General features: G+C 38.4%; 1 protein-coding gene across 10 annotated transcripts in view; it reads right to left on the bottom strand.

Moving 5' to 3' along the window:
* DMD (dystrophin) overlaps nucleotides 1-19,091 on the bottom strand; it is a 1,027,161-nt gene that overhangs the window by 251,257 nt on the left and 756,813 nt on the right. For all 10 annotated transcript variants that reach the window (XM_079972189.1, XM_079972196.1, XM_079972191.1 and 7 more), the window contains one exon: nucleotides 5,466-5,620. In XM_079972189.1, the coding sequence (XP_079828315.1) occupies nucleotides 5,466-5,620 (155 nt within the window). The remainder of the gene's footprint in view (nucleotides 1-5,465; nucleotides 5,621-19,091) is intronic.

Genomic DNA, 19,091 nt, shown 5'->3' with positions numbered 1-19,091 from the left:
CTGTCTTCAGCATATTGAAATGTCGTAGACCTAGTCACTGGCTGAGCTGCTGAGTTGCAATGAAATGCTCACAATTTTATTAGGATTCTGTTGTTAACTATCAGCAGAAAGTACCTAGGAACACAATGGCCCATGTACAATCTATGGGAATGGGTGCAAAGAAGCAAGCAGCCTGCATTTATAACGAATATTCTGATGACTTTTCACAAGCCTCCACATGTATTACTTGTTATAAAAGCTAACAGCTGTAAGATACAATAAAATGTTGTAGGGGCCTTTAAGTAAATATTGAAAAGCCTGGCTTAAGATACACACGTTTTTGCTTTCTGTATCATACTAATTCTTAAACAAGAATGTAGCAGTAGAAATAATTAGTGCTTAAACTAGAAAGAGGCCAAGGGAGTAGAAAACTACACAATCCTGCAGTAATAATTTTACATCCAGGATATTCTGCCTGTTGTTCCCTTCCTTCTAGTCTTTTCCCTCCTCTTAGTCCAGCTGGTTGATAAGCTGTTACTAATTCAAGCAGCACAGACCACATAGTCCCCTGCTACCTGTGTTTAACACAAAATACAGTTATTTTGGTGATAGTAACTGCTTCAAAAAAGAAGATGAAGACACATGTTTACAAGTAATCCTGGCTTTGGCCCAAGCAATTAGAGTATGTGCCTCTAGTGCATCTTTCTAGCTACTACAAAAATGAGCAAAAAGGGAAGCACCCATCAAACACTAACAAACTTGGCAATTACAGGAGTTAGAATGTCGTTTTCATTATGGTTCAGTGTTATAAAACAAAATGGTGGGGCAAGGGGTAAATACATAACAATCAATTGCAGATCTAGCTAAGCTAAACAAAATACAAGCTGGCAGATGTTCTCAGTCTGACCGAAACACTTTTGGCTGAACTATCAGCTGCAGGCAAAGTATAATATTTTTTGTTTTTGGGTGGCTCCTTGTTTGTTCAACTGATGGTTTGTCAAGCGCGGCACACCTTACTGACACATCATGGCTGCAAGCTTGGTATAAATGAATAGAAAACATACTGGAAGTAAGACACTGAGGAATTTGCTAATGATTTCTAATAAATATGGGGGTGGGAATGCAGCTTGCATTCCCCACATATTTTACTGCTTCATGGTCCCATTACTCCCCTAGATTTGAGAAAACACAATGTTGAAGTGATAGCAAAAGTCACAAGTGGCAGAATTCCCCTCATATGCAATTCATGCTTCCTTCTCCTCCACCCTATGTTCCTATTTCTCACTGTATATAGCATCTATAACCAACCCCATTTTTTGCTGCCTCCAGGTCTTTTCCCTATCTATAACCAGTCCAACAAAGCTCCTCCGGACTTTGGGACCAATGTGAGATCTTAATTGGTGACTTGAGACTTGAGACAGCTTGTGGCTAGATGAGGGAGAATAAGCTAGACTTAATCCAAACAAGACAGAGGTGCAGTTGGCGGGGAAAGATGGAGACTACAAATGGTCCTGAACGGAGTTGTGTTCCCCTGAAGGACTACATTTGCGACTTGGAAAAGCTCGTGCTCTCAAAGCTAACTGAGTAGCCCCAGTTGCAGCAGTGCTCAGGCGTGCTTTTTTTCCAACTTCAGCTGGTTCACCAGTTACACTCCTATCTGGAGAAAACAGAACTTGTTTCACTGGAATGTGTAAGGGACATCCAGACTAGAGCATTGCAGCAAGTTCTATATAGGTCTGCTTTTGAAGATGGCTGCCCTGATATTGGTTGGGGCTGGATGTAAGTGGGGAGATTCCCTCTACATCCAAGCCAAATCTGTTTCCATGAAACTCAGGTTGAATTCTCATTTCCAAATTATTAGTGATGCTCTGCAGGCGATTCTCAACTTCTGGAATCACCATGCAAGTTCTCCAAGGTCTTTCTGAGTAACCAGATGTGCTTTACAAGTAACAACTCTACACAGTTTGTATCTACAGATTACTACATTTCCAACAAAACCAATATCAAGCTTGTGACTTCTGTACCACGTCTATCCAACCACAAATTTTCTGGCGTAAATGCTTTATTCACACCATGAGATATACATTGAAAGCTGCGAAAGGGCAGCCAGGATTTCAATCAGTTAAATCAGCAGGCTTCAGTTGGCATACGTATATCAACCACAAATGGGAATTTTGTTTACAGAGCACAATTTGAGATCTCAACAGGATTTGTTAAAACCTGACGTACAATTAGACAGCCTGATCAAGTGAAGAAATTTAAATTTCTGGAATGATAAAGAGTGGTTGAGGATTTATTTGTTTGTTTAAAAACTATATTCAGATCACTTCAAAAAGGGACAGCTTGCCCTTGTTGTAGTATATAGAAGCAATAAGAAATGGCTGCCGAGTACAATTCAAGCTGAAAGACAACATTCCTATGAAATCACTATAGCAGCTGATGAAGCTTAGAATGACCTCATGAAATAGCTGAAAGAATTGTCCATGGAATTGTTCACTGCTACCACTAACTAGTAAATATAACAACTGAAGTTGAAGATGGAATGACACATTCATGTCCAGCTCACATTTCTAAACTCTCAGCTGCAAAGCTGCATTAGGAGGGGCTGCATTACAGGGGGAAAGCAGAGGGTGGGTGTGTAACCTTTCCCTTACTCATTGTTATTCCTCTACAACTAGCCAATAGCTCTTATGGCCCAAATGGAGGCTTCTGGCCCCGTTTCTGGTGAAAAACACAAGTCTGGGGCCCCAGCAAGGGCAGAAAAACAGCAGGGGGAAAGTGGTATCCAAAGGAAGGATTAAGTCTCCCTTTCCCCACTTGCTTATTTCTCCTATGCACATTTCCTAACATCTTTGCAGCAGCAGGAGCAGCTGATGCATCTAAATGCAGATTGATCAGTAATAAGTAACTAGTCTGGCGCTGTGGGTTAAAGCCTCAGCGCCTAGGGCATGCCGATCGAAAGGTCGGCGGTTCGAATCCCTGCAGCGGGGTGCGCTCCCGCTGCTCGGTCCCAGCGCCTGCCAACCTAGCAGTTCGAAAGCACCCCTGGGTGCAAGTAGATAAATAGGGACCGCTTACCAGCGGGAAGGTAAACGGCGTTTCCGTGTGCGGCTCTGGCTCGCCAGAGCAGCGATGTCACGCTGGCCACGTGACCCGGAAGTGTCTCCGGACAGCGCTGGCCCCTGGCCTCTTAAGTGAGATGGGCTCACAACCCCAGAGTCTGTCAAGACTGGCCCGTACGGGCAGGGGTACCTTTACCTTTACCTTTACTCAGTTTTAGGAAATGACATGCTCACTAATGCTGGACATGTGGACAATAATTTCAATTATGAACCAACATATTTTTCACATAACCTGAACCAACTGATGAACTAAAGCTATTTCAAAAGCTGGAAGACACTATACAGTACATATAAGGTAACCATCTGAAAAATTAAATCTTGTATTTGGTTTAGCAAATTCATTGGAAAGTAGTATAGGGTAGAATAATCCTCTTCTTGTTCAAAGTGATCTAATAACCTATCTGAGCATCGTAAGCTATACTTATAATAAGCAATGTTACAAATGTTGGAATGTTTCAATATTTGGAGAGGAGACTGGTCTTTGGTACATTACATACCAAGCACTCATCCCCTCTAGTTGTGTTTGTAGCTCAGAAGAAAGAAGCAACATGTGGGGGTTAAAAATACTACCGTACAGGACTACCATAAGGCTCCTCCCCATGCATGCCTCCACTCATCTCAAACCTGTTCTGGGTCCTCCCCACCAAGCAAATTAACAGGGCATAGGGGAAAGAGAAAAAAGGAGAAGTCGCATTGCATAAGTGAACCTCATTCTGCACAGGTAACAACTTAGTTGAATCCTGCCCATTAGCATACCTATCTTGTAAAATCTTCAGATATTTGCCAATCAGAAGCAGTGTTGGGCAGGGGTCGGGGCAGGGGGAGAGACAGCAAATGGAGAGAAGTGTGTCACCTAATGTGATTTGCTTTCTCAAGGATTACAATTTCCAGAGTTCTTTAGCTACCGGTACTGGTTTCCAGAATTCCTAAGTGAACTTACACTGGTACTTTGAAGAAGGAACACTATCTAAAGATCATGTGCCATTTATTTATAATTAATATGCATACCTGCCTTACTGCCATGTCTGGCTATAAATACAGATCAAACAGTCAGAAACATACAGAACTTAAAGGGAAATAGAGAAGCTGAAGGATGCCAGTCAATCCTCCAACTTTTCAAAACAGAAATGGCCTAGGGAAGGGACATACTTGGGTCCAGGAAGATAATAACTGGAAATAAAGCCAGGAAAAGACATATGCTTTTTACTTCTAAGGAAGATGGCAAATTCTATCCTTCATTTATTTTTACTTTTGTGCTCATGTTCCTCAAAGTGTACAACAGTTTAACCCAGACATATAAGACACAAGGTTTAGCCTAATGATTATCCGTAATTTTAGTACAGAAAAGAAAGGAACACTTTTGGTAATAACAGCTGATTTAAATAATCCTCCCTATGCCAAGAAACTCTCTGATTATATTTTACATTTTACACTGTGCACTCTTCTGACCTTATTCATAAACTGTAATTAAACACAATTTAAAACCACATTAATTTTTCGATTTGATTATAAGCGATAAAGCCTAATGTTAGATATAAAGTCTAATGTTAGATACTAAACCAATCTAAGTGAACCAAACTTAATTTTTATGCATCTCATTGAGTGTACAACAATATGAAACAATGAATCTGAATTTTATTGCATTAATAAAACTAATTTCATTCTATGAATTTTCATATAGATTTTATAATGGGTGATTCATAGTTTAGAGGAAGGCTCTAAAATAGCTTTCAGAATTGAACAGGTATCGAAATAAATGATGAGAGACCACAAAAAAGAACAAAGAAAGCTTTAATCAAGAACCTAATCTAGGAAGAATTATTACTTATAGATTTTTCATATGGGGACCTGATAGAGCTTCATCTTCTAACCTTACATGAACCACACTTCAACAGAACAAGAGTGTCATTTCCATACTTAGTATATAGCACTGATAATAACTGAACAGTGTAGCACAAATAATATAATTGTTCTAGATGGTGCTTCCTAGCAAGCATAATGATAGAAAGCAGGAAATCTGGCAGACAGGTCTGAGTTACAGATAGATACAACAATATAAAAGATTAGGCAGCAACTCAAACACACACAGGAACTCAAAAACTCACAGAAAATGATTAATCATATACTTAAACAACAATAAGCAAAATAGCTGATAAAAACACATTCTTGACAATTTACCCCCTGAAAGAGACCCTCCCAAGTCACATAACTGGAAACAGTTGAAAATAACAGCAGTAAATTGAGAACTGCTTCCTTCTTACCTGTTAAGTATTTCTTAATACTTTGATATTAATAATTTCTTAAGAAAAATATCCAACTACTTAGTTTTGTTTTACAAGAATGGTACTAGAAGTTGTGTCCTACCTCTTATTAATGGTGGCCCAAGCATCATTAATGTTATTAGTCATCAGTTCTACTTTTCTGGTGTCATCAGTTGAATAATCCCGGAGAAGCTTAAGTGCCAAATCATTTGCCACATCCACGTTTATATGCCACTGCCGTAGCTCCTTTGCAAATTGCTGGAAGAAGAGCAGAAATGCATATAAAACATATTACACATTGTTGAGGAACATTTAGAACCTTTCCAAGTTCAGGTAATACTTAAAACATATTTGATAGTTAGATACATGAAGTTTCTGGGTAAATAATATCCCTAATTCACTTCAACAAAAAATGCTGTTCCATGAAGTGTTTTTTTTTTTAAAAAAATAGTTTTAATTAAGATTTTTTTGTGCTATGAAACAGACAAATAAGCAGAGAGAAGTACAACTGAGGGGAAAGAGAGGGGGGAGAGACGGGGAGGGAGAGAGATTGGGGTGTTGTTCATTCATTCTATTGTCTTGTATTAGTGTGGGGGTTGTGTCAGGATAATGTGAATAGGTCCTATATCTATATCTACAGTATTTCTATATCTATATTTATATCTATGAATTAGAAGGCCTTAGGATTGCGGGAGTGCCTGGCGTGCTCTGGTCCATGGGGTCACGAAGAGTCGGACACGACTAAACAACTAAACAACAACAAACAGGATTGGGGGAGATCCATTCATTCAATTGTAGCTTTAAAACCCTTTAGGTAAAATCTGGTTTTAGGATATCTAGAATTGTTTTGTCATGAGATGGAAGATTATAAATCTAGTAACAAAAGTGTAACAGAACTGTTCAAGAAAATGCAAGGTACGAGTATGCCAGGCTGTATTTTAATTGTCATTCATGGTTTCCCCAGAATAATTCTGGAAAATGCAGACTGGTGGTGCCAACAATTTTATGTTACAAGATGACACCCACATTCTTGTCACAGAACTACAGCTCTCTGGTTTCCTGAGGAACACAAATGACCTTTCAACCAGTTTGAGAACCAAGCTACACATTACACGTAGTTCTGAAATTGTTTTTTACCCATTTTTTCCCCTGGGGAAAAGCACCCACAGCAATCTTGAGCTGAGGATGGGGTGAGGAAGGAAGGAAGGAAGGAAGATGCAGCTTTACTCATTCCCTGCCAGTTGTTTCTCCAGTCACAATTCCTCCTGCTCAGCCTGTTTTCTCATGCAAGTGTGGCAGTATATAACTATATAAGATGTAGTTTGGTATTAAGTCTGTGGTGTAAATATATACATAACAGTATATATATATATTGTCTGCTATATGGTTTTTTCTCTCCTAAAAATAAATGGGTGATTTAAATATTTAGCATTCTATATTTATACATGTGCTAGTGATCCATATAGGGCATATAAGGAAATAGGACAAATGCTGAGTACAAAAATTAATAAATATATTTCAAATTTTCATTTATTGTTTTATCCATTAGGTTATGTAATGAGTGCCACCTACTGGAATAGTACTGAACATGCATATACAGGGATAATATAGTACTGATAAAAAAAATAATTATTGGAATATCAGTTCTTTGATACTTTCTCCCAAGAGCATAAAAAAGCTTTTAAGAAAAACGGCCCCAAAACTATTTTGAATTTGAATGCTTTGACAAGGTTTATGCCACATTCACACAAAATCGTGGAAGGGGGACATTTAAACTTAAATAAAATTATGTTATGAATATATATCACTTGACAGCCATAACCAGCAGTTTATTGTTATGTAGGTTTAAATAATATTGCTATGAAACCTCACTGTCCTGGTCTGTTGGAGAACATTAGGAAACATTTGTCCTCAGTTGCAATGTGTTAAAAGTCTTGAGTAAATACTGTAGTTGTGCAAAGTAAAAGCCATAATAGAAAAAGTAATACTATAATTATTGTACCAAAATTCTTTGAATAATATGTGTTTGCTCCCCTTTGTGAAAATCAGTTTTCTTTTCTCTTACTCATCTTTGCACTAAAGAACTGCTTTTGACTTGACTAACAGCATTGAATTAATTAATGAGAATGAAGCAATTCTTTGAATATTTATCTGTGACACAAAGCAGACTGAACATCAGGTAGATAAATGAACAGCCTGAATATAATTACTGCAATATTTTTGTAGTGTATTTCTGAAAAAAAAAGTTCCACAGGTACAGATAAACATTAGAGCAATGTGGGTCAGCAACCTCCTCCAACTTAAAATGCATTTTCATTACAGCCCATGAAGCTCCCCTTACAAACAAGCAAGAGTTGAGGAATATCTGTATAATAGAAAAGATGCATAATTGATGGGTGGTTCACACAATGTTTTTTTGTATACATGAGCAGCAGTGACTGTCCAAATAGTATGAAAGAAGCACTGCAATCTTGAGTGCTCTTGCAGGCTGCTTCTGTGAAACCTTGCTAGCATGTGAAATGAGTGCAATTGTGCGGTAGTTGGAGCATTCTTTGGCACTGCCCTTCTTTGGGATTGGGATGTAGACTCATCTTCTCCAATCCTCTGGCCACTGCTGAGTTTTCCAAATTTGCTGGCATATTGAGTGTAGCACCTTAACAGCATCATCTTTTAAATTTTTTAATGGTTTAGCTGGAATATCATCACTTCCACTGGCCTTGTTATTTGCAGTGCTTTCTAAGGCCCATTTGACTTCACTCTCCAGGATGTCTGGCTCAAGGTCAGCAACCACACTACCTGGGGTGTTCGAGACATCCATATCTTTCTGGTATAATTCCTCTGTGTATTCTTGCCACCTCTTCTTGATGTCTTCTGCTTCTGTTAGGACCTTACCACTTTTGTCCTTTATTATGGTAATCTTTGTACGAAATGTTCCTTTCATATCTCCAATTTTCTTGAACAGATCTCTGGTTTTTCCCATTCTATTGTGTTCCTCTATTTCTTTGCATTGCTTGTTTAAGAAGGCCTTTTTGTCTCTCCTTGCTATTTTTTGGAAATCTGCATTTAATTTACTGTATCTTTCACTATCTCCCTCGCATTTTGCTTGCCTTCTCTCCCCCACTATTTGCAAGGCCTCGTTGGACAGCCACTTTGCTTTCTTGCATTTCCTTTTCATTGGGATGGTTTTCGTTGCTGCCTCCTGTATAATGTTACGAGCCTCCATCCATAGTTCTTCAGGCACTCTGTCCACCAAATCTAAATCCTTAAACCTGTTCCTCATTTCCACTGTGTATTCATAAGGGATTTGATTTGGATTTTCTCTTACAGGCCCAGTGGTTTTTCCTACTTTCTTCAGTTTAAGCTTGAATTTTGCTATAAGAAGCTGATGATCTAAGCCACAGTCAGCTCCAGGTCTTGTTTTTGCTGACTGTATAGAGCTTCTCCATCTTGGCTGCAGAGACTATAATCAATCTGATTTCGATGCTGCCCATCTGGTGATGTTCATGTGTAGAGTCGTCTCTTGTGTTGTTGGAAAAGAGTGTTTGTGATGACCAGCTTGTTCTTCTGGCAGAACTCTATTAGCCTTTGCCCTGCTTCATTTTGAACTCCAAGGCCAAACTTGCCAGTTGTTCCTTTTATCTCTTGATTCCCTACTTTAGCATTCCAATCCCCTATAATGAGAAGAACATCCTTCTTTGGTGTCATTTCTATAAGGTGTTGTAAGTCTTCATAGAATTGGTCAATTTCAGTTTCTTCAGCACCAGTGGTTGGTACATAAACTTGGATTACTGTGATGTTAAAAGGTCTGCATTGGATTTGTATCGAGATCATTCTATAATTTTTGAGACTGCATCCCAGTACAGCTTTTGCCACTCTTTTGTTGACTATGAGGGCCACTCCATTTCTTTTACGGGATTCTTGCCCACAGTAGTAGATATGATGGTCATCTGAACTGAATTTGCCCATTCCCATCCATTTTAGTTCACTGATGCCCAGGATGTCAATATTTATTCTTGCCATCTCATTTTTGACCACATCCAACTTACCAAGGTTCATGGTTCTTACATTCATTATGCTCATAATGAATCACAGATTTTTTAAAAAATATCATTGTGGCAGTGATTGTTCATACTGGTTTTAGATGCTTAGTTATTTAATTTTGTGTCAATTGTTTATATTTTATTAGGCTGCCTGATGTTGAAATGTGCATGCCACCTTAAGGTAAAGGGCAGAATGAATGAATGAATGAATGAATGAATGAATGAATGGAGTCTGACTTATGGCCATGCCAGTCCTTGGAATTTTCATCACTGCCAGGATCCAAAAATGGATACTGAAAGAAATGTAAAGGGTCCACAGTCCTCCTAACAGAATGAGACAGTACTTGTCATTCACTCATACGGCTTTCTACATGTTTTATTTTTAAACCAACATCTTTGTTTAAAAGAAGCGAGCTAATGTAACAGGATCAACACATGCTATTTGTTTTATTGGTAAAACACAATGAAGTAATGGCCTATAAAGTTTCACTCAGGAAATGTGTACTTTTCCCAGTGCTGCTTGAATTTTAATGACCTTGTAATCCTGTCTGAAGAATACTATTTAATAGGCCGCCTGACAAACGCATTACAGGACTATTTAAAAAGTGTTGCTTCTCACCATTAACTTCAATACTTATATCTATTAAAATCCTGACATTACTAAACACCAGTATCAGTTAGAATTAAAAAAACACACACAGACAGAATGTAGGTCTCTCTCTTGTTCTCTCTCAGAAAACAATTAATCTTTTCAGTAACTTTGAAGCGGTGCAGTCCTCAGTCATCACTTCCATTTCTTTTCACAGAGATGGAGACCAAAGTGATGCAATGAGTGTTTTATCAGTCAGCCTATTAGAGTCCCATTATTTTCTGTCTTACATGACTTCATATAATGAATTTTTATAATTAAACTAATGACATACCTCTTCTCTTCTTTTTCCTCATTCTCTTTTTACTTTCAGGCCCCATTTATCTCTTAATTAATCATGGTTTCATTCTCCCTCTCTCGCTCCCTTTTTTCTTTCAAAAAGTGTTCCATTACTTTAATTTCATTGTGACATATTTTAGTTTATCTCTCTCGTTTCATAACTTTGCTGACTGTTAAATAGTTTAAGGAATTAGGGAAATGTGTACATCGTTCTGATCATATATACTAAAATTTTCTTTAATTATAAAATGTTTGTAGCCCCAAAAGTCCCTCACATCTTCCTCCCACCACAACTGTCCTACCATCTCTTAAGACTGCAGAGGGAAAAACATGGCTGACTGGTAGGCTGCCATTCCTGTATATGAACAGGCTGGGCACAGAAAACGTTGGCTAGAGCAGCCCTTCAGAAATCTGTTCAAAGGCCCAAACTTTCTGATTTGGTCATACATGCAGGGAAATGCCTGCCTGGTGGTCATTTTCTTACTTTGGTAGCAGAGGTGGTGCTGTCAAGTAGTGACAGGGTCAGTGGTAAACAATTGTGGCTAGAAGATATTGGTATAGTACAGGGAGGAGAAGAACAGTAGAAATGAAGAAGAAAAGTCATTGTTTGGCAGTGAGTGCAGGCAGAGGTATGCTTTAACTGAGATTCCCAGCTCACAGAACTGTGAATGCAATTATATAGAACTTTCCAAAGGCCAAATATAAAAATAAGACATTTATATTCCACCGTGTCCATTTCTTTAAATACAGTTTTTACATAATGTATGCAATACCAAAATCATATTCAAGAGCAATACAGGATGTCTCAAAGCCAAAGTTCTGTCAAAATATTTCTTCATTTAATAAATAGAAAAGAATCTGTACTTGTTGCTAAGCCCTGTATTGGATGCCTTGGAGAGCCAGTTGGTGTAGTGGTTAAGAGCGGTAGTCTCGTAATCTGGGGAACCGGGTTCGAGTCTCCACTCCTCCACATGCAGCTGCTGGGTGACCTTGGGCCAGTCAGACTTCTTTGAAGTCTCTCAGCCCCACTCACCTCACAGAGTGTTTGTTGTGGGGGAGGAAGGGAAAGGAGAATGTTAGCCGCTTTGAGACTCCTTAAAAGGGAGTGAAAGGCGGGATATCAAATCCAAACTCTTTTTCTTCTTCTTCTTCTTCTCTGGCCTACCAGCAAGTCTTTAGCTGAATATCAAGAACAGGTCCTTCTCTCTTTTTTTTCTTTTTTTAATAATATTTATTAAAAATTTTCCAGAATAAAAAGGAAAGATAGCAAGAAAAAAAGAAAAAACAAATATGATTTACACTTGGTTTCAGTGGCATCTTTCCCGGACTCCCCCCCCTCCCCCTCTTGTATTCCATTTCCCTTAAATTGATTCCACAGATTCTTACCCCAAATTTTAAAACCTTATTTGTAATTTTAAATAACCCATTTATTCCAAGTTAATTTATCTTATTTATCTTAATGAACCATTTCTCCTTATATTTTATATAATTCCCTAAGATCAACCCCATTTCCCTTCCACGAATTCCCCTATTTTCAAACAACAAACATGAAAAAAGAAAAGAAAGAAATAATATATAATTTTACAGCCTTTGGATTCCAAATCTCCCCCCCCCATTCCCCGGTTCCAATCCCCAAAGTTCATCCATTGTCTACTGCCAGCCTGGTGTATCCACGTCTATATCTCAACTCCACTTTGCCGTCTTTTGATAGCTTTTAATTTCAGAAAGTCCAATCTCGAAAAAACTCTCAGAAAAAGTCATTGTTCTTCCATCCAGACCTCTATGTTTAAGAGTCTAACTTAAATTCTATTTCTTGGTCCTTTTAAAGTCTGGATGTTCCAAATACTCCGGCTTCAAATTTGGTCCAGCTCTTATTCCTCAGGTTGCTTTTTCCTGTTCTGCTGCAGAAACCTTCTAATTCAGAAACTTGTTCTCCACAGAGGCTTTTGTTATTCAGGAACATAACTTGCGTCAAGTCCCTTCCTTTCTTCAATAGATAAATCCATTGTCTCCTTTAGTATAGAAACCTCTGTAGACAAAATAATGCTTCGTTTTTGCAGCTTTCCCAAGAGATAACAAATCCTGCTCAAATTCATAGTATTTTTCCACTTGCTGCTACTGTTGCAATGTCACAACCTCCCTCTAGAGGGAATATGGTAACTTAATTTCTTTCCAGATCAGACCCAAAAGTCAAATAACTTGTTGCCTTTATTTCCAATAATTTATGTCCAAATTGTAACAAATCTAACCAGCAAAGCCATCGTAACAAAGTTCTCTTTTATTTTCCTGCTTTGACAGCTACTTTGACAGCTGTCAAAGTTTCTGTGTCTCTTCACCAGTCTCTCATAGCGGATCATTCCCGGTTCCCGGGGGGGGGGGTTGCATTTTAGTTCCCACAAATCAGTCTTCTCCTCCAGCACAATTATTGTAATTTCCCTTCGTGAAGTTAAATTTTTTTTTCAGGTAAACAAGTTCATCTCTCGATCTTAGTTGTCAAATCCTTGCGTTGAGCCATCTACAACGGGGGGGGGGGCGGACTTCCTTTATGCACTACCCCCGCTCGCTCCAAATTCAAAGATCAAATTTCCCTTTTAAGTCCAATCAATTTACTCACGGGTTGTTCCTTTTAGTCCAAATCCGAAATTTTCAAAGAAGAAGTTGTTGCTCTCTGCCGAATGGCATGCGGCTTCGCTGGGCAGGGGAAGCATTGGACTCACAGCACCACACACCCTCCCCCGTCACCCGCTCCGCAGCCTTTAAAAAGGCTCCTTCGCGGGTCGGGGGGCGCAAACGGTGCCCGCCGAGTCACCAAGTCCATGGGCATCTCCGCCCATGGTTTTTGAGGGTCCCCGCGTCGCCGGCACGGCAGGACCCGACCCCTACCCAGCCGACTCCCTCCGGAGCTCGGAGGGAGTCCGCCATTCGGCGATGGTGCCGACCCGGAAGTGTTAGAACAGGTCCTTCTCTGTGGTGGTTTTTATAAAAGTTCCAAACCTTCCCATTTTAGCCTACTTTTGGGTAATTTTATGGCACTACGTTTTAATAATGGTTATATCTGCTGCTATTTTAATGATACTTAATGCTGTTGTTTTAATAGCTTGTAATTACTTGTAAATTGATTGCTCAAGGTCTTAATGCACTTATTAACTGCTGCTGTTTTTATATTGCATATTGATTTTTAAATTCCCCGTAGTTTTTGTTTTGTTTTTCTTGTTTAAATAGCTTTCATTGATGGTTGTTTAATTACTATTTTGTAAACTGCCCTGAAAATCCTGATTGCATGAAGGGTGATTTGAAAGCTGAACAAACAAATAACCTTAGTAGATTGATGTTTAACTGATTGCATACAGATAGCAACTCAATACATATTTGTTCAGACAGACCTTTGGAGCATAATAAGAGGGACATCATTTGAATTTGTATAATTTAATGCTGATTTGTCTGCTATACTTTGTACCATATTGTTACTTTGTTTTTAATGTTGTAATTTTGCCGTTAACTGCCCTGGGCTCTTGTGAGGAGAAGAACAATAGCAATAACAGTAATAACAGAAGCTGCTTCAGTTACTTCTCCCACAAGCTTCACAGGCTTTATTTCCCTATCAGTTGGAGGACAAATGTAGGGAAGGTAGTCAGGAAAAGGTGTACAGTATGTCAGTAATATATGAATGATCATATCGTTGGCAGAGACATGCAAATGAAAACTTGTTTGCCATTGATGTGTGTTATGCTGAAATATGTATCTTCCAATCACAAATATATTTTGTTGCTACTTCCATATAAATATTTTTTTTTAATGTAAGAAGAGATGCAGTATGAAAGAGGACTCACATCAACAGAACCTCCAATGTCCCTATTTTCCAGGGACATCCCTGATTTAAAGAAGCCGTCCCAGTTTCTTATTTGATCCCAGAATGTTCCACTTTTCCTTAGGATGTCCCTATTTTCACTGGAAAAGTGTTGGAGGGTATGGAGTTATCCAACCCCCGAGCCATCTGAAGGCAATCCTGTATAGGGAAGTTTTTTTAATGTTTAATGTTTTATTATGTTTTTATATATGTTTGAAGCTGCCCAGAGTGGCTGGGACAACCCAGAAAGATGTGTGGGGTATAAATAGTAAAATTATCATTATGGAATGGGATGTCCCTATTTTCATCGGAGAAATGTTGGAGGGTATGCATCAAATATCAGAAAAGAACTAATGACTATTATTTTTTTCAACGTATGTATAGCAATGGTACAGCAATACTGGCCTACACTGCAGGGTTGTTGTGAAGATTACAACAATAAAACACATAAGGCACTTTGAATACTTGAATTTTGGCAAAATACAAGTTTAATAAGAACGTCATCAACTTTCAACTGTAATACCAAATCAGATTAGATGTAAAGTATCAGATACCTATTACAAATTAGAATGTATAATTTCAAACATAAATGAATATTATCATATTACTGATGCAAAAATCAGTAGCTCTCAGTTTAGTTAATATCTAGAAAAAGAAATTATAAGGGTTAAAATTGTCAGGAAGCCTCACCGCCCAATCCTTGATATGTTGGATTCTCTGTTAGTTTATTCAGTGGGTCAAGGAAAGGAACTTTACACCTGCTCAAGGCCACTTTTCTGTTCTTACTTGACATTTTATTGGGTTAAGACCTAGCGTTGAAAACAGATGTCAACGCTGGACCTCATAATCCCTTTTACAAATTAAGTCATATCAGAGGAGGCAAATTAGTTTCAACATTGTCTTTAAAAAATCCCTCTCAGCAGCCTCTTTCTACATGCCGTCATATGCACAAAAGAGAGCTAGTAAGGAATAATAACTCTATTAAAAGTGACAAACACACTGAAAATAATTCCCTCTGCATTGTATAATATATTAGGGACAGAATGCCAACAACTGCTTATCATAACACAGAAAACATGAAAGCACTTGTCTTGAAATCCTGATTTATTATTAGATCCATACATTCAAATACCAGCTTATAATATAAAACTAAATCAACTGAGTTCAGTAAGATTTGAGTTCTCTTGATTTCACATATGTCTAGCTCAGTCAAGCACAAAACTGCTAATGCCATCACATCTGAGAGGCTTTTATGCAGGGTTTGACACAATAAGAATCACAAGGCAGACAAAGGGAGATTTTTCTTTTGAAGGATGAAAATAAAAAGGTTGCTAAGCTAGAGAATAATTTCTTTGAATTTAGGGGAATGAGAACAAGAAAAACAAACAACTGTTCCACATTGACGAGAGCTGTTAGTACCAAGAAATGACACAGTCTTGAGGCGGCAGGCTGGCAGTAGAGACCAAAATTCAATATTCATTGAATCAGGTGAGATGTTGGAGTTTTCTCTTTCCCTATTTGAAACCTGTGTACTACAAAGGATTTGTAGGCTTATACAAGGTGACCAGTTTCTTTTCCTCCACAACCATCTCTAGGTTGGCCTCTTAGAAGAAATAACCAGCTCCTAGCACTTAGGAGGGTTATACATTTAAAATTAAAAGGCATACAGAAACCACAAGCTGAATGAAACTAATTCATACAACTGTGGACTATATTTTTTTAAAAACCCCACACACAACTAGTTTCTTATTCTTCTCCTGAGATGCTATCTTGCAACATGAAAGTCAAATCTGCTATATATTGCATTTAAATCCCCAGCTGACATACCAATGTCATACCAGTGGATTAAAGTCATAAAACCACAAGCTCAGAAGATATTGAGTATCATCCAATGAGTCACCCTATGACTTATTTAAGGTGGATACTGGCAAGCTGGAAAGTGTGCAGAGGACGGCCAATTTATTATTATTATTATTATTATTATTATTATTATTATTATTATTAAAATTCACATGCCGCCCTATACCCGCAGTTCTCAGGGCAGTTCACAACAAAAAACCACAATATAAAAAATATAAAATACATAATAAAGACAAAGACAACCCAATATTTCTCCCTTCTACAACACATTTTAAAAGGGCATCAGATGTCAATCATCCAAAAGCCTGGTTAAAGAGGAACGTTTTCGCCTGGTGCATACAGGTAATGAAAGGCCAGCCAAACCTCCCTGGGGAGAGCATTCCACAAATAGGGAGTCATTGCAGAAAGGCACATGAAGAAGGGCCTCATATGGAGAGAGGTGAACCCTTGAAGATGATCAAGGGTCTGGAAGCCAAACCTTATGAGGAATGGTTGAGGGAGCTGGGTGTGTTTAGCCTGGAAAAAAGGAGTCTGAAAGGAGATATGATAGCCATCTTCACATATCTAAAGGGCTGTCACATGGTAGATGGAGCAAGCTTGTTTTTTCCTTCTCTGGAGGGAAGGACTCAAACCAATAACTTCAAGTTAAAAGAAAGGAGAATCCGACTAAACATCAGGATGAACTTTCTGACAATAAGAGCTGTTCAACAGTGCAACAGATTCCCTTGGGAGGTGGTGGACTCTCCTTCATTGAAGTTTTTAGGCAGAAGCTGAATGGCGACCTGCCATGGATGCTTTAGTTGAGTTTCCTGCATTGCCGGGGCTTGCACCTTTGGGGTCCCTTCCAACTCTACAATTCTATAATTCTACAATTTCAAAAAATCCCACTGAAAATACAGTTATATCCATGTGGTGATGGCAGGATTGAGTTAGTGGCTCATGTGATTCTGGCCTACACTCTGTATAAAGATATGAGGAGTGAGGTTATTACCCCTCTACTGCTCTCCATGCCAGGTTGCTCAACCGTTGCTACTGTGTCCATTCTTCTAGCAGATCAAGATAATCAGGTGACAGCAAAAACAGCAAATTTTTTAGCAGGGGTAATTAGAATAAGATCTATTATTTTATTATTGATATAAACCTCCAAAATGTATTTTGTATAATTAAGCTTTCACCTCTATCTTCAGTACATTTTATCTTATTTTATTGCTATGGCTAGTGGCTGATGCAAATAAAGATTCTTCTGATTTGATCTATGATTTTTAAGAAAATGTGTATAGAATTGCAGCCTTAGTATTGCAGAGAAAGATCTTATTTAAAATGATCTACCTGACTATACATAATAATTATGTATCCTATATATATATAAAGGTAAAGGTAGAAGACCCCTGACAGTTAAGTCCAGTCGTGAACGACTCTGGGGTTGCAGCGCTCATCTCACTTTACTGGCCGAGGGAGCTGCCGTTTGTCCACAGTTTTTCCGGGTCATGTGGTCAGCATGACAAAACCAGAGCAGCGCACGGAAACAGTTTACCCTTCCACCGGAGCGGTACCTATTTATCTACTTGCACTTTGATGTGCTTTTGAACTGCTAGGTTGGCAGTTCAAAAGCACCAGTGATACACCAGTAATAATGTGAATATTTGATATTGTTACTTTGCTATTTCAGTGCATAAAGGAAGGTTTCCACTGAAACACACTGGACAATTTACTATTTTACTAAAATTCCCTGGATTTTTAAGCACCATTTTGAAACTTGCCTCTTTTATGCTCTCCTCCAACTGAAGAACCAGTCTTTGCTCCTGTCAAGATCGCTTTAGTATTTCATTTGCCTTCACTGATACAGCCTATAGTGCTAATCAGTTCTACTGCCTGGATAAGATAGAGGCAATCAAAGGTGGCAGAGGAATTGAACATCATTGTGCATCACAGAATGTAAAGTGATATCAAAGAAGTAAGGGAAGGTAGTAGTTCACCCAACACATGCAGGACAAAGTGAAAGATGCTCAAAAAACAGAATCATGAGGAAGTTTATGTGTCTTTATGTGATAGGAGATCTGACTGACGAATACTGTGTAAAATGAAACTACTCAAACTGCTTCAACAACAACAACAAAACGCTACTGCATCAAATTTATGGATGGAACTGGAAGGCTGTTATACACCTCAGCACTGCCCAACTTAATCATTCATTCATAAAATCAAATGAAAAATGATATTTTCTTCAAAAAGATGAGTGTGTGTTTCTCTCTCTCTCTCTCTCTCTCTCTCTCTCTCTCTCTCTCTTCATCTCTCTCTCTCAGTATCTACACACACACCCCCTGTATCACTGAACTTAACCAGACTACACTCGGTAAGGTAGGGATGGCTAACCTTTTTCAGGCCAAAGGCTGCATTGACCTATGGTCAACCCTCTGAAGGCACTGCCAAAGTTCATGTGGCAAATTTTAATTTTTTTAACAAATGACACATTTGAGGAGTGGTGTAGGGTCAAAAAACCTGGTGACATGACAGAATCACAACAGGACACCCTAAAAAGTGGCCAGTAAAATATGTATCATGGTATCACAGTGTAGCTTCGACTGGCCGGCTGAACCAGGTAAGGAAGAAACATATTTACAATGGAGAAATAATCCAGTCTAATATATTGGAATATGATTATATCCTGAACTACAAGTAATAAAATAATACAACTACAAAAAATAAATATAATGGAAAGAAACAGTCTGGAGGAATGCAAGTTTCTTTCCTTACCCTAGCTAGGCAAGATAGCACTAGCAACATTTATTATTCATCCCAAAATGTTATTTCTACTCAATGAACTCAACAAACTAGAAACAGATGATTCCCAATTAAGAGAATGACTAACAATAGTACTTTAATTTATTTGAAATGATAAACCTCAAAACACTGCAAATGTAAGCTGCCTAGAGTCCCTTTCAGGGAAAAAGTTGCGGAATAATAATAATAAATCACACAACAGACAAAGAAGACCTAGGCCTAAAATGTTTTTCATCCACCAACCCTGAGCTAAAAATTTGGAATAATTTTCAT

Source organism: Podarcis cretensis, assembly GCF_951804945.1.
Source record: "Podarcis cretensis genome assembly, chromosome: 4".
Lineage (NCBI taxonomy): Eukaryota > Metazoa > Chordata > Lepidosauria > Squamata > Lacertidae > Podarcis > Podarcis cretensis.
The sequence above is the reverse complement of the archived record's forward strand: the minus strand, read 5'-3'. Positions and strand labels throughout refer to the sequence as shown.